The 17599-nt window shown below is 35.2% G+C and overlaps 1 protein-coding gene across 3 annotated transcripts in view; it reads left to right on the top strand.

The window, feature by feature from the left end:
* Positions 1-1118: 1118 nt before the first annotated feature.
* The window catches only part of rtn2a (reticulon 2a), a 32249-nt gene continuing 15768 nt past the window's right edge, over positions 1119-17599 (top strand). The window contains exons 1-4 of one of the 3 annotated variants that reach the window (XM_005157471.6): positions 1119-1256; positions 6166-6219; positions 6312-6797; positions 10255-10440. In XM_005157471.6, coding sequence (XP_005157528.1) covers positions 1226-1256; positions 6166-6219; positions 6312-6797; positions 10255-10440 — 757 coding nt within the window. In that variant the 5' untranslated portion in view covers positions 1119-1225. Of the gene's footprint in view, positions 1257-6165; positions 6220-6311; positions 6798-10254; positions 10441-12259; positions 12344-17599 lie in introns of those variants that run through there. The other 2 variants (NM_001029965.3, XM_005157472.6) reach the window with 2 other exon arrangements.

Raw genomic sequence — 17599 nt, 5'->3', positions numbered from 1 at the left:
CCAGGTTAAGTTTATGAGCTCACAGAGCTGGGTGCACCTCTGAAAGGATCTAGCGGGCTCTGACACTGCTCCAAGCAAATCGATGAAGCACATAAACGCAACTATTCTCTTAATAAGATCCATGTTAGCCATTTAGCAATGAAGCTACAGTCACCGGGCAGGCAGAAGCCCTGCCCATCCCACAAATCAGTGTCTTTTGCTCAGTGAATTTTCGATCGATTTACGAGAATCGAGTTACGCAAGAATTGTGCGATTTATCCATGTGTACTGCGTCTGGTGTGAACACAGCATAAGAGAGTAGAAATTTAGAGATTCAGGATTCTAAAACCAACCATTTCATACACTGCGGAAAAAAAGAGATGCTCCTAAGAAGATTTTAAGAAAATTAAATAGTTTTTGAGCATGGATTTTTTATTATTTTTTTATTATACATATTTTCTTAGAAATAGTTAAAATATATAAGGATAAGAGCACTTTAACTATACATATGTAACATATTAATTATAATAATATAACAATAAAAACATGTCATTTCAAGGTCAAGTCATATTTATGCTAGTTAAAGCAAGTGGACAGACCTAAAGAAGATGCTGATCTAAGTTGGCAGAGTGCAGGCAGAGATGAGCAGCACACACATGGATGCACTCATACTGACATCACTCACACACACACCTACTTGTATATATGATTTATGAGGACTCTCCATAGGCGTAATGTATTTTATGCCGCTAAAACCACTTATTATATGGTTTTGCCCTACCCCTACATCTAAACCAAACACTCACAGGAAACCTGTAGCAAATATTGAGTATCAATAGATCCCATTAAATGTGATTTTTAAATGTTTTGAATTACAAAGACAGGGATTGTCCTTGTGAACCAGCATAATAGAGTACAACTAGGTCAAACCAATGTCATTATACATTTGTGTATACCATATAAACACGATTTTTCTTGTAAACCACATAAACGCACACACACACATGCAGTCAGTTCTCTCCATCCAGCATCTATTGGCTGCAGCAGAGAAAGAGCGAGCGAGTGAATCTGGGAGGGGCCGCGCGATGAAAAATGAGAGAGAGAGGGAGAAGGAGACTGAGAGAGAGGCCAGCAGCAGTGCACTAAATGAGGGAGGGGTGCATGAAGAGCACACAGCGAGAGGCAGATTTAATACAGGGAGAGGGGGACTCCAGACTGGATGGGCCCAGCGGTGCCTTGATGGAGCATGGGTCAGGTTTTAGGGTTCTCCCACTGCAGTGAGTCCAGCCTTTATTTCCTCACGCCTCTCTGTATATGGCTGTCGTGTTGATGCTTTGTGTCTGATGCTTGATCTGGGTTGTGTGTTGCTCCAGCTCTCATTCATTCACTTGTCTGTTTTGCTGATGTTGCAGTGTGTACTCGCTCTGAGCTCGTGTGTGCTGCATCTGCATGACTCTTGTGTTGTGAGCTAATGTATTTTGTGTGATATGTGTTTGCTGTTAGCAATCGTTTGCTGTGGTTTGGTGTAACAGTTGTCTAATTTGTGCTACTGTGTGTGAGTGTAAACACTGAATACTGCTGATTACAGCAGATTATATCAAGGTTACAACAAATGTAATACTGTACGACTTAATAGATTGTAAGATCTATTGCTTTCCATATGTCTGAAGGATGTTGTTGAATTTATTCTGTGTATTTAACTATTTAGATTGGGTGTAATTTTAGTAAAACATATACACAATATTATGATTCAATTATAAAAAGAAAAAGGGTTGACAAATCACAAAAAACAAAAGAATTAAAGTAAATTAACATGTGCTACATGGCTTAATATTGCTTTTTTTGAAGGGTTTTGCCAATATTCACTCTCACAAAAGGTTCTTTATCAGCATAGCTGCTTTCATAAAATAAATATTAACACACATTGGACATTTTGTACACATAAATCTGTTCACTTAAACCAACAATAACTCTTCTTTGAGATCCCTAGAAAAAAACAAATAAATAAAAAATAAATAAAAGAAAAAAATACAAAATGATATCTTGCCATGCTTAATGGTTTTTTTAACACAGGATATGCAACATAGCAATTAATACTAATATATTAAACTAGCATTAAATACATTTTCTATAGCCTACAACAAAAATTCTAATCTCATAATTATATTTTAGCAAAGCAAAGGAGATTTCTCAATTAAAGATCTAAAGGTCTGTCTATTGGTTTGTATCAGTCATCCCAATGTGAAATGGAGGCTCTGAGTTTATTATCTCAGGTCTTTTTTATGGACGGACCTCCATAATATTCAAATAGACATGAGCTGGCTGAGGCACTGTACAGTTTATTCTTAGCAGGAACTGTTTGATCGACATGAAACAATTCGTTTTAATTAGTATAGCAGATGTGTTTCAAAGTATGGATTTAAATCAGATTATATACACTGTAAACCCTAATGTTATATTTACTTAAATAATTAAGTAAAGTTGACTGAAAATAACTTAAAAATTTAGCATTTTGGTTATATCACTTAAAAAGTGAGTTGATTTAACTTATGTACCATGAAAATGCATAAACTCAAGATTTCAAGTGTAGTGAGCTCAAAATATAATCAAATAGTCTTGACTGTAAAATTCTAATATGTGCAACCTTTTAGGTACAAGGTCTTTTTTAAATCAGAAAACAAATGGCCTCAGGTATAGTTATTCATAATAATGTAAATAAATGGCTACTTATTCTTTGTTAAATATTATTTAAACATTATTTAAAAAAATTTCATAGTATATTTTTACGCATGTACACACATGAAAAAGTTGACTGAATTAAATTAATTGAGTAAACTCGTTGCCTCAATTTATTTGAGAATTGGAATCTCCCAAAACTCAGAACTAAGTTTGGTGAACTGAACAATTTAAGTATGGTCTACAAAACCAGCAAGTTACATAAATATGTTAAATATGCAAGTTTTGGGAGACACCATTACTCAAATAAATTGAAGCAACAAGTTTACTCAATTAATTTAATTCAGTCAACAATTTCACGTGTGTGTATGTGTGTGTGTGTGTGTGTGTGTGTGTGTGTGTGTAATAATATACTATGAAAACATTTTAAAATATTTTTTTTACAAAAATAATAGCCTTTTATTCACATTATGATGAATAATTATAATGTAATTAAATATAATTAAATTGAGGCAATGAGTTTACTCAATTAATTTTGTTCAGTAAGCTTATTAGGGTTTCAGTGTATTCCCATTTAAGCCAGATGGCATCTTTAGTTGTCGAAGTTTATAGTTGCCACTTTTATTTTAAAGTTTGTTTGTTTTTTTTTTACATGTTATCCATGTCTAATTTCTCAATGGCATGCAAGCAAACAACCAAAAAAATAATGTCAGTAAAGAAAATAAGAAATTGATTTACTTCCTGTCACATGGAGCTTTTAACTTCCTAATTCCAGGATGCAAAATGGGGGCAAACCTTCCCAAATAAAGGCAATTTTCATGTTGATGGTTTTGTTTTGTATATATATATATATATATATATATATATATATATATATATATATATATATATATATATATATATATATATATATATATATATATATATATATATCAACATAAACATGCAGGTCTCTAGATTCAACCAAACAAAACATATTTTTCAAGAGATAAATAAGCAAGGTAGGCAAAATACTTTGTAAGTACATAAATAATGGTTAATTGGGAAATAATATGTTATTAAGTTAATAAGTCAAGGTTATTGGGCTTGTTTAATGTTTATTTATTTATTTTTTATGTATTTTTTATTTTTTATTTTTATTTTTTTTGCTCTCATAATACTCTATTTAAAAATAATTGATATCTTTACTTCAAAGTAAACACACAAAACCGTGAGAGTAAAATAAACCTCTTAAGCCTGATTTATACTTCTGCGTCAAACACCGGCGTATGCTACGGCGCTGACGCATAGCCCTTCGCCGTGGCCATCGCCGTCACTGACGTGCACCTCTCAAAAAATGTAACTACACGTCGCAACGACGCGTAGCATAAGCTCTGTGATTGGTCGGCTTGGTAGCGCTGACGAGTCTGGGCGGGACCGAGAGGCGCGCGAATGGCGCGACGCCGCGCGAGCGATTGTTTACAAGTGTGGAGTCCCGTGAAGGAGCTCCGGATGGAAAGTTTTGTTATGTGTTTACCTCATAGTTAAAGTTGTTGCACGTCCGCCGGTTCCTGCCTCAAAATGAGCGAGTTTGAGCCACTTGTACATCCCGGAAGTGTTCAGGAAATGCAAAAAAGTAGCGAAGAAACTTGACACAGAGGAACATTTACACCTCACTGCCAACTAGCGTTTCGGAAGTGTTAATGCAGACCGGCAGAGACAGCGCGCAGAAGTATAAATGCACAGCCACGCGCGTTGCCTGCGCCGTGGGTTACGCCGGTCTTTTGACGCAGAAGTATAAATCAGGCTTTACTGTTCCCTCTCCAACAAAGATTTAAAAGAACACAGAGAATAATGAACTCCTGCTGTGAAAACACAACACAAAACTACAACCAAATGCAGTCACAACCTTAAGCTCAGCTGTCCAGACAGACATGGGTATTGTCTAAATCGTTGCTTTTTCTACATGGTTTGGCTGTTCGTCCACACACACACACACACACACACACACACGCACACACACACAAACACACACACACACGTATATGATTATACTTGATTTCAAACTTGATTTGATTTATGCTCTCCTCATCCACCACCAGTGTGCAGCATCCACCTGGATGACGCGACGGCAGCCATTTTGCGCCAGACCACACACCATCTGATTGGTGGAGATGAGACAAAGTGATGAAGCCAATTATGATATGGGGATGTAAGGAGGCCATGATGGACAGAGGCCAGTGGGGAAATTTGGCCAGGATGCCGGAATAAAACCCCTACTCTTTTTCAAAGGACATCCTGAGGTTTTTAATGACCAAAGAGAGTCAAGACCCCGGTTTAATATCTCATCCGAAAGACAGTGCTCACTGAGCAGTATAGAGTTCCCATCACTATAGTTGGGCATTAGGACCCACACGGACCACAGGTTGGGCACCCCCTGCTGGCCTCACTAACACCACTTCCGGCAGCAACCTCGCTTTCCCATGTGGTCTCCCATCCAGGTACTGACTGGGCGCAGCCCTGCTTAGCTGCAGTGGGTGACCATGCGAGAGTTGCAGAGAGCTAGGTTCTGGCTTTTAGTAACATGGACATTGCCCTTAATTGGGAGGGTTTGCTTTGCATCCTGAAATTAGTAGGAAGTTGAAAGCCTCACATGACAGGAAGTAAATGAGCTCCTTTTTATTTCCTGAAATCTTTTGTTTGATTGTTTTTCTTGCATGTCATTGAGAAATTACACATGTATAACATGTAGAAATTTACTCATAAAAGGAAAATAACAGCTACTGTATGAACTTTGGCAACTATACAGTAGTTGCCAGTGAGTGGGCTTAAGTGGGTCAATGCAAGAATATGTTGTATTGCTTGATTCAGAGAGAAAGAAAATGTGAGCTAATTGTGTTCTGCTGCTAGATTGGAGCAGTTGTTGTCTACCGATTCCTTGTATTTGGTGCTGTGGCTCTCTGTCTAACACAGGGGTGTCCAAACTCAGTCCTGGAGGGCCAGTGTTCTGAAGAGTTTAGCTATAACCCTAATCAAACACCCCTGAACTAACTTATTAAGCTCTTCCTAGATATACTAGAAACTTCCTGACAGGTGTGTCGGAGCAAGTTAGAGCTGAAGTCAGCAGAACACCAGCCCTCCAGGACTGAGTTTGGACACCCCTGGTCTAATATGTAACACCCAAAACAGAGTTAAACTAAAATATATCAAAATCTAATTCTCAATCAGTAATATTCATTGATTTGAGCTTATTTTGACAATTTTAAAGGTAATTTGGGCAATGTAATTTTTTTCTTTTGATTTTCGAACAGTTATATCTCAGCCAAATAGTGTGTAGTCTTAACAAACAACAATGGAAAAATTATTTAGTCAGCTGATGATGTATAATACTCACTTTCCAAAAATCGACCCTTTTTACTGGTTTTGTTGTCCAAGGTGAGATATCTTAGTACCTTGACTGAAACCTTTTTCTTAATTAGATGACAAGTGATTCTTTAATATTGAGTCTCATAAATGCTTTTTTGCTTTCAGAGGAATTTGGCACAGTGAACTCAACACCTGACTCCACTCCTCCTTGCTCAGATGGTAATATTTTCAAATACAGTATTTTTAAAGGTCATGCCTTGATATCCACATTTATTATAGCACAGTCATAAACACACACCCTGTTCACTCAGGTGGAAATGAGGAGTCTGACTTCCCCGAGCTGCAGACGGCCCGAGAATGGTCAGACGAGGATGATGAAGGCCTGGAGGATGACGATGCATGTCTCAGCAGCTCATCTGTATGGGGGACGCCACGTCAGAACTCATTTGAGCTCACCTTCTCCTACATTGCCTTCTCAGAGAGCGATGGCACATCACGGAGAGACTCAGGGCGGCGCAGGACTGGGCCGAGGAGCGGCCGCGGGTCACTGCACCGCACGGATACTCTGGAGACACAGCCACCTCCAGACTCGCCCGCTGTCGAGTGGGACCCTCATGCCTTCTTGACTCTAGACGGGGAGGGAGACGTGGAGGAGGAGAGCCAGATGTGGACTGTAGAGACACAGAGTCTGGAGACGCTTCAGGATAAAGACACAGGGACTTGGGACACAGCGGAGAAGATCTCAGGCATCCAAAGTTACAACTTAACATGCAGTCATCAAGAAGAGCAAATAACAGGTGCTCTTTAAATTACCGCCATATTTGCATGTGTGCAGGTTAGATTAGGTTATATTTGTTCAAAATAGACAATGACTTGCTTTTAAGGATAGATTTCTGATGGGAAGAGTTTGATTGTGACATGGAAGTTAATTCAAAACATTAGCAATGTGGCAATCATTTTATATATATGAGCAAAATCATAAGGGTACTGTCCCATCAGTGATGATATACAGCCATATCGCACTGCTATGAGTGTTATACTGCATTTATACAACACTTCAACAACATAATTGTGTATATAAAAAAGAAAAATCAAACATGGAGAGTCTCAAAATCTGCAGCTGACGTCAGAAAGGCAAAAACTTACTAATTTACCAATGTCACTTTAGAGCTAGTATTTGAATGATTCTCTTGCGTAATATCTAAAGTGATGACAAAACAAGATTTTGCTCACATTTTAAGATTATAAGGCTGAATGGCATGAAATGCCAACACTCTAGAGACATTTCCCAGTATTTCTCTGTTGCAATCGGGATATCACAGTATATCACCGCGAAAAAGCCAAAGCAAACACTACCAGAATTCTATGGTATAAATACAGCACTACAACATGCAAAAGAGAGACCAACTTAGAAAGTCACTTACCAATTTTTATTGATTTGATCAGCTGTGGTTTGAAATTATGCCGAGTTCTTCTCCTCTAAGAGCTTATTATGCGGTTTCTGTCGCCATCTTGTGGCGGAGCGTCAACAGTCTTTGCTCTGCTCAGTATGACGGACTGATGGATGCTGACGTGCTGAATCGGCAAAATTATAAATATGTAAAATAGGAACTATCCTTATAAATAAACTGTAATCTAAATAACTACATCTCAACTAAAAAAGCCTCAAAAGTACATTGTGTTGTCCAAAAGCAGCAATATTTGTCGAACTGCTGTCATTCTATGTGGGCGGAGTAATACACAAGAGTGAGGCTGTAATTTTGCGTTCAAGCCAGACACAGAAGAAGCATCAAGCGCGAGTAATTTACATGTTAAGTCAAGGCAAAAAAGCAAATAGACATCCTGCGGCACAATTCGCGCAAATGGCACACTTAACTCGTGTATCGCTTATTTTGCGCGAAACGCTCAAGTACAAAAATCTGAACGTTAGCGGACCTTGCTCTTGTTGTATACTTATATACATATATACATATACATATATATATATATATATATATATATATATATATATATATATATATATATATATATATGTGTGTGTGTGTGTGTGTGTGTGTGTGTGTGTGTTTGTGTTGGTGCGGTGGATAGCGGAGGGGTGTCACTGAAAAAGTGAGCGGGGCGGGGTTGTAGCAGATGTCAGTGAAGATGGGTTGCAGCACAGGTGTCAAACTCAGATCCAAAAAAGCCGCAGCTCTGCACAGTTTAGTTCCAACCCTAATTAAACACACCTGATCAAACTAATTGAGTTCTTCAGGCTTGTTTGAATCCTATACAGGTAAGTGTGTTGGAGCAGGGTTGGAACTAAACTGTGCAGGGCTTCGGCCCTCTAGGAATTGCGTTTGACACCCCTGGGTTGCAGGGTCAAGGAATAAAGAGGAAGTGAACAGCGGATGAGGGAGAAGGGAGGTTGAGGAGGGGCATTGTTATAATGAGGTGCCTGCGTGTTCTGGCACAAGTTAAGCCCTGATAATACTACAAAAAAGTGGTCACTGTAGTATAAACTTTGTTCCCAAAGATTTTGCTGAGATTTTCTATCAAGTTTACATCAGGACTCTGGGCTGGCATTTTTATTTACATGGCAACAGTGTTTTTGGGACTGAAAATGCATAAATTTGAAAAAAAGTGTACGTTTTTTAAGACTCTGCCATTGTCTTGTATGTGTACACATACATATATAGTGGAGTATGTGGTACTGTTTCTAACACTTCTGTTGCAAAGTGTGGATTTACCTCACATTACAAGCCAAAAGGGAGATGCATCATGCACAGCAAATTCTATCTTCACTTTCCTACAGGTACTGTTTTCTAACAAGGTGATCAGACAAATACTGGCCTGGCATATACAATACATAATTGTTAGCCATTTTTACATGTGTACAATTGGAGAGATTTGAAAAGGATAATTTTTTTATCAAGGGAAAAATGTTTTGGTGTTTTTTGGCTACATTGTGTGTAAAGGTAGTCTGAGTGATGAATGCTGGTGCCCTATCTTGTCTAATTGTCCTACCTCCCATTCAAAAAGTATGTAGCACATTTTGATTATGCAATATGCTACCCATCAGATTTTGCTACTAGTGTAAATTCAATGTGGAGTAGTGTGATATGAAGCTGTAATATCACCCTAACTTACATAATCCCTAACCCCAACCTCAGAACCATTCAAATACAGTGTTGGTAGCATAATCTGATGGGTAGGATAAAATGTTAGGACACCTATTAAGAACCACATGTACCTACAGTATAGGAGCTTCTGATAATTGTTTGCATTCACTCTGTCATAATATTTTATAAAATGCCAAACTCTTGCTACAGAAAACACCACCAAACCATTGCATCTAATTTTCATCAGTGCTCTTTTGTAAATACTGTATGTTATTAACATTTTTTAGGCTTGTATACAGTGCTGTGTATACAGTGCTCAGCATAAATGAATACACCATAAATTAATAGTTTTATCAAATTCTCAGTAAATAGAGCCAATATAGTTCGATGCATTTAAACACATTTTCATTTTTTAATGAACAGTTATGCCTATTAAAATAAGAGTTTGGTCACCTAACATCTTTCGGGATAGAAAGATAATTCAATTAAACTCAAAAAAAAAAAGATTGAAAAAAATGACAAATTACAAAATTTCATCAAAATTTAATGTTTCTTATGATTGTTCCTGTTAATTAAATGTTTAATTAATAATTTCCAATTTGGGTGTAGTAATTTCTGGAATGTGACCTTTATTCATTCATTCATTCATTCATTCATTCATTCATTTATTTATTTATTTATTTATTTATTTATTTATTTATTTATTTATTTATTTATTTACTTATTTATTCATTCATTATTTATTTATTTATTTATTTATTCATTTATTCATTCATTCATTCATTCATTTATTTATTTATTTATTTATTCATTCTTTTATCTATTTATTTATTTATTCATTTATTCAATCTTTTTATTTATCTATTTGTTTATTTATTTATTGTTAGATTTGTTTCAGTTTGGGCTTTGACACTGATTAATCTGATGCATATACACAAATATATTATTGTAAAGCATCCTATAGAAGCTATTTGTGAGATGGTGTACTCAGTCATGCTGTAATATGCTTAAAATGCTCTTTTATATGTGATGTTTAACCTAATATTTTATGTTATGTATATATTTATTAAAAATCCTTGATTATTTTGTTTAATCTTTTGAATAAATCATTAAAAATAAATATTTGATGAATAATTGCGGATTATCTTGGCAGTACCGCAGCTTCCCGCATCAGACCCTGCTGTTGCCACGGAAACCACAGCCACTCTGCAGACGGCGGAAGCGTCACACACAATGCCTCCTTCCGTTGGTCCAAACACTCAGGAAGAGCAGACCTGCAAGCAGTGGTTCTCGAGTCTCAGCCTATCAGAGGGACCAACCATTCACATCCAGATAGCAGGTTAGACTGCACTTCTCTTCTCAAGAGCATTAATCTGATTCTCCCTGATTGCTTGAGTGACACATTTTTCTAGTTTCTGACAGCAATTCATTACTCAATATGTCAATATGTAAAGCAGATCCTGGGGATATGGTTTCTGTCATTCACGGGCAGCACAGGCTTCCCACATGCTAACACAAATGCTTACGTTTTATTGGAGAGTACAGTTTCCATTGCCATGGTAATGCACTCCAGGGGCTGTTTCTATAATAGGCTGAGTGGATTTCTGGCCAGTGCGTCTTCATTATTCTTCACAGAGCAGTGAAAGCAGAGTCATGCTGTCTGCATGTGCTGTACACCCCACATCCATTACGGATGGCATACATTTCCATCATGGAGGTTAGAAGGGTGGTGGTAAAATGCTGCTATAGTGCACTGTTGAATATTAATTATCAAGATCTGCCAAAACCTACATTATAGGCATTATTCACTTAGCCAGTGCTCTTACAGCAGGGCCTATGAACACTGGTCAAGCAGACACAAGTATAACCTGTCAATGGTAACAATGACTAAAAACATGATATTGTACACTACCTGACAAAAGTCTTGTAGTCGATCAACAAATAATAGCTTTACTAGTAGCAGAAGGTAGATTTTTCAGGTGAATAATTTGCTATCCCAACCATCACAAATACTGCAGAAGACCTATTGGAACATTCATGGACCCAAAATTCTCATAGAAATCAGTCAAGTTTGGTGCTCCAGGATTGGCCAGCCCAGTCACCAAACTTGAACATTATTGAGCATGTTCGGGGTAAGATGGAGGAGGCATTAAACATGAATCCAAAGAATCTTGATGAACTCCTGCAAGAATGCTTCTTTGCCATTCCAGATGACTTTATTAATAAGTTATTTTAGTCATTGCAGAGATATATGGATCCAGTCATCTAAGCTTATGACTTTTTATTCTATACTTTACATTGTTTCTGTTAAGAGACAAGACTTTTGTCTAATCAAAGTCTGACCTAACTGTCCTAATTAAATCATTAAAGATCAAGGCATTCTCATATTTAATTTAATTTTATTTTATTTTATACAAAACCATGGGTCTATTTGTCAAGATAGCCAACAATACAATTTACAAATACAAATACAAATTAGATATATATTTCTATTTTATTACAACAATCATTTATTCTACATTGTCGTTAGTAATATGAATTGCTAAGAACTTGGACAACATTGAAGGCAATTTTCACAAATTTTAACAAATTTCAGCTTTGAAATAAATTCAATTCAATATCAAAATGGTTCATGATCACCTTTCTTAAGACACTGAATTATAAAAGATGCTGATATTTGAGAACACCAAAATATAAATACCCATGACCCAATCAAAACTTTTTATATATCTTCTAGACACGCCCATTACTTTTGATTGGCTGCAAGTGCACTGTGGGACACTATGTTCAAAAAGTAACTTAGGGTACCACCTTGTCTGAAAAGTATGCTTTAGATAACTAAAATGGAATTGTTATTTTAAGAACTGCTAAATTAGAGAACCAAAATAGCATCACTGTGAAAAGTCTGTGTTAGTTCCTTTTATTTTAATAGTGTATGTTATCAATTTACAGTGGTATTACTATATGTCATGGTTTCAACTTGACTGAACTTACACCAGGCAGATGTATGTAGATATTTGTGAGTGAGTGTATTGGTATCCTCAGTCTAAGTGCCTCTGTCTTCTTTAATGGGGCGGGTACAATTGTGCAGCTTTATTTTTGGGTTGTTGGGCCAGGGGGGCTGCTGACAGAGCAGACCCAGCCAAAAACAGCTTTAGGGGTTTCAGAGATCAGGGACACATAGACACAGACAAGAGAGGAATCGGTCCATGAAGACTCCAAAATGAGCAGTAAAGGTGAGGGTAAGATACTGGGCTTTTTACATTGTTGGGTCAAATCCTATGCTGTCATTTCAGTCAGGTTTATATATTTGTTTTGATTATGTGACTAAGATATACATGTATGTGTGATATTGCTTGGGACAAAGCACTGTGTATGAATGAATGAAAATGTAGTAGCATTCATTCAAATATAAGTATAAAATCATGTATTTACACCTATATAGTAGGTGTTTATGTGTATACAATGTGTACTTTGTGGGCATAATGATAATTTACCTTTAAATAGGTAGGAGATAGGAGGATATTTATTTTAAGTAAAATATAAACCTATGTAAATTAACAACATGTCTATTTGAAATATAATGTTTATATGACTGTTGAACTAATACCAAATCAACTGAAGTCCCACATAGCAGTGCTTTTTTCACATCTCTCTTGTTTAACTCTGGCATCTTTCTTCAACTATAATCAATATTTCAAAACCATTTATTTATTTATTTAGCAAGTAGCTTTGCAATAACTGAGATAATGTAATGAGACGGTCATTATCTTAAGACAAAAACCCTTCAGGATTATACTTTGTCTGGATTGTAATTCAGCTGTTATTCAATAAAACAAGTTATCCTTTTATTGCTAACTTTTCTGATCAAAAGTGAACACTGAACATATATCTGTTAATCATTTTTATTAAATCTGACATTGCAGAACTTCTTTGGTTAACTAGTAACATCATTAGCTTTGCGTTTGTTTACATACAGATAGCACTATTGCTAAAGCTGCGCAAGTTTGCTAAGCTACCTACGTCAAACAAGTCAGTCAGGCCACCTGGCCTGCCATGACAATAGACAGTTGTGTATGAAGCTAAAGGACTCTTACACATTACGTTCAGGTTAAAAATAGTCCATCCACCTGCTGCTAGGGCCACCATTCAGCGCTGACATGAATGGCATTAGCGCTGAGGTAATTCTGAATGGATTAGCCACGGTATTAGCCTGTGAGCTATCGCTCTGCTTATACTAGCACCTTTAGACGACATGCAGAGAGTTTTCCCTGTGAATGAAACCCCTTTAAGAACACTAGGAAGTGTTTTTGATTGAGAAGTCTTTAAGTCTAGTAAGTCTTTACTGAGAGCAATGTTTTGTACAGTTTTTGAAGCCCAGAGATGATTGATAGGCAATGGGATGCAGGTTGAGTGCTGTCAGCAGGTGCTTAAAGAGACCACTTTAAATTCTTAGTTTCTCCTCCTTCCTACAGTGACTAAAAATAGCCGAGGTCAGCCCAAAAGACGCCTTGCAGTTTGTCTCCCTGTCAACAATAACTTAAACCCACCCACCCACCCACTCATTTAGCCTCAATGGCTCGGTTCTGTCTTGGATGATTCATATCTCGATAGAAGTTTTGATTCAGGCTTATATGCTGCATTCCCTGCTTATAAAAACTATTGAAACATTACAGAATTTATGGAATTTGTGTAAATTATTTTGGTTTTAATGGAAACTGCATTGGTTTTTTAGGTTTCTACTGGTATTTTTGTCCTCTATTGGTGGCATGTTAAAACCAAATAAATCTTAATTAAAAATGTCCCAAAACACACTCCAATCCATAAAAATGTATAGGACTTAATGGTTAAAATGCCATGGTGTTTAATGTTTTTAAAGATGTTTGTAGTGTAATCCATTAGATTCTGTCACAACCACCAGCGATCTACAGGGCTCAGCATAACTGAGTATGCCAAATTTTGAAAGCGAATATTTCTATCCCTTAGGCAATTTCTATTAGTGCATTTAAACAAAACAGATTTATTAAACATAATTATGAAAATAATATTTTAGTCACCAAACATATTGAGAAATTGAAAGATAATATAATTAAATTCAATCAATATATTACAACAAATACAATCTACAAAATTTTAACCAAATTTATTTATTTATTATTTTATTTATTTATTTATTTATTTTTGCTTCTCTTGATTTTTTAAATTTGTATTTAATATTTTTTTCTATAACATATAAAATTGGGTGTACTTTTTATCATAAATTATTTTGTTAGGTAAGCTCCAGATTTGGCTTCAGTACTGACTAATCTAAAGTATATGCACAAATATAATATTGTATAGCTTCTTATTTAAAATTAATTAAATTTAAAATTTATAAGAATTTGTAAGGGGTGTACTTATATATGCTGAGCACTGTAGTCCACAGAGACTGCTGGAGAAATCTGCCACCAAAACAACTACAAATCCCATTTTACCTGTTCATACACACCTATTCCGCATCATGATGACATACACACAGACACGCTGCTGAAGCTTATCAGTAAGTCATTAATTTGACTATAAATACACTTCTCCTCGTAACACACATTGCTGAGTCTTGCTTTAACCCATGTAACATTACAAAGCCGTGTTCCTTGTTTGTCTTGCTGTGTTTCAATCCTTGCTTTAACTGTTTCGACTCTTTGTTGCCTACCCTGATCTTTTGCCAATACTCTGATCACGTATTTTTTATTACCTTTATGCTACTGTTTTGCACCTGTTTTGACCATTACCTGTCTCACTACTCTTATTATTAAAGAACTGCATGTGGATCCACACCTCCATTGACAGCATCCTTACATTACACAATGTTTTATAATGGTTCTATGGTTTTTGAATTACTTTATTAATATTTTTCACTGCAACATTCTGCTTCGGCATTTGTTTGCAATAATTTAATAGTTAAAATGGAAATTATATTGGTTTTAATGAAAACTGTAATTGTCCTATGGGTTTACTAGTAATTATTTATCTTCTGTTTGTGTCATTTTGAAACCAATAAATACTACTAGAATATCACACTACTAGAATGTCACAAAACACACAGGTTGTAACAGTTATAACCTGTTCAACATAGTTCAACATTAACTAATGCATTTTTAAAATCGAAAATTGAATTTAGTTAATGCACAGTGAGTTAACACTAACAAGCATTATTTTACTTAAATAACATTAATGCTAACAAATACCATACATACCATAATAAATGTAGTACTAATTGCTTGTTCATGTTAGTATATACAGTAAATGAACTATAATGTTAACTAATATAATATTATTTTAAAGTGTTACCAGTATTTGCAATGTAATCCATTACAATCTTACAATCCCTTTCTTCAGTTATTTAAACTCACTGTATTGATATTTTCATTGCAACATTGTGCATGGGTGTTTGTTATAGCAAAGCTCCAAACAAAGGTTTGGGAAAAGCTAGTTAATCTCTTCAATCCTTGTGCAGGAATATAGCCTATAAACAGCAGCTTACCCTTACTACTGTGCCACCTCATCTCCTGTCTTATACTAACTCCATATAAGCCACAGTAGAACCATGTCTATGTTTCTGCTGTAAACGTTTACAATAGAGTAATATGTTCCACAAAGCTATCTATTGAATGCAAATGTTTGGTTCGGGGCGTAAAAAAACACAGTCATATCCTTCTTAGGGCAATTTGTTTTTAATAAACCATTAAAGACTTATCTATTTTGAGCTATGTGGTTGTTAATTATTTAGTCTAGGCCATTAGTCCAAATTATTATTTTAATGCATTTTACAACCATGTTCAGTAACTGAAAATTCTGCATTATCCATTGTTCTAGAAGTTAATCAAATTAAAATCCAACTTTAGCACACTGGATGATTTACAACTCTCTCAAACTATACAAATACAGTTATTTATGGGTCATACACATGCTTACACATTAGTAAAAATTCGGTTGCAAAGCATAAATATATAATGATATACAGTTTATTATATACAGTTGAAGACAGAATTATTAGCCCCTCTTTGATTTTCTTCTTCTTTTTTATAGATATTTCCCAAATGATGTTTAACAGAGCAAAGAAATTTTCACAGTACAAGCTTTGGAGACGTAACATAAATTCCGTTTTTAAATAACATGACATCTACAAAATGACATCAATGTTTTCAAAGTGCACTGCGAAAGGAGCACAACTGTAAACATGAAGTTCGCTAAAACTGAACTGGAAAATTAGTTTGAAAGCAAATTACATCTAAGAGAGATGACCTTAATGCTTTTTTATTTTTAATAATTCCAACTTTGAATGTTAGGATTTTCTTAATGAATAGGGCATGGGGGATAAGTGGAAATTGTGTCTGGAGACACAGCCAGAAACTATGTTTCTAACAATGTTCGTTGGAGCGACGGATTTGGAAAATGGCAAATCAACAAACTTTGCAATGAAGGAACTTGCGACCTTAGTTGGCTAACAATAGCTTTGGGAAATGCACCCCTGTCCAGTTAACCTAATTAACATAGTTAGGTTTTAAATGTCACTTTAAGCTGTATAGCTGTGTCTTTAAAAATATCTATTTATAATATATCTATTATTTACTGTCAGATAAAATAAATCAGTTGTTAGAGATGAGTTATTAATTATTATGTTTAGAAATTCTTATAATTCTGAAATTAACTGTATATAATATATAATACATATTGACGTCCTTAATTACACTTTTTTGTCATCTAATGCTTCAAATTATGTCAATAGTAGACTACAGTACAATATATGACATGAAAAACTGAAAATTCTGCCATCATTTACGCCTACCTTTACACAAACCTGTTTCTCTGTTCTGTTGAATATAGAAGAAGAAATGTTTTTTAAATATTGGACACCTGTAAACATTTACTTCTATACTATTTGTTTTTCCCATGGATGTCAATGGTTGCCAGTTTCTAACATTCTTCAAAATATCTTCATTTGTGTTCGACAGAATAAGAAAATGGTTTGGAACCACCTTTCGGAACCATAGTTTGTGGGTTAACTGTCCCTTTTAGTGTATATTTTCTGTAAATAGTATTATAGTCTTCATTTTTAGTCAGAAAATGATACTGTTAAACAGAACATGTTCTAATGTACAAGAAATAAAAATAAAGCTGCATTACCTCTATATAAATAGTTATCGGATTATTGACTTATTTTTTTATGTTTAAATAATTTGTTTGTTTTTGGCCTGGTTATATAGATGTCTTAAGAGATTAGGAGAATATGTTGTGTCTATAAACTGAACATATTCAATATTTTTAAGTAGGTACATTATTTTTATCCATGATTGTCCATATTGTGTCTTTTTGAACAATTTCCTTATACTATTTGCTCCAAATTAATGTTTATATTTTAATATGCATGTTTTTATTTTAATATGCTAAAATCTCTATGAAAAAAAAAAACAATGAGAAACTAGAACTGTTTTAGAAATTGTTTTTTGTTTAGTGGT

The sequence above is a fragment of the Danio rerio genome, chromosome 15, assembly GCF_049306965.1.
Source record: "Danio rerio strain Tuebingen ecotype United States chromosome 15, GRCz12tu, whole genome shotgun sequence".
Lineage (NCBI taxonomy): Eukaryota > Metazoa > Chordata > Actinopteri > Cypriniformes > Danionidae > Danio > Danio rerio.
The sequence above is the reverse complement of the archived record's forward strand: the minus strand, read 5'-3'. Positions and strand labels throughout refer to the sequence as shown.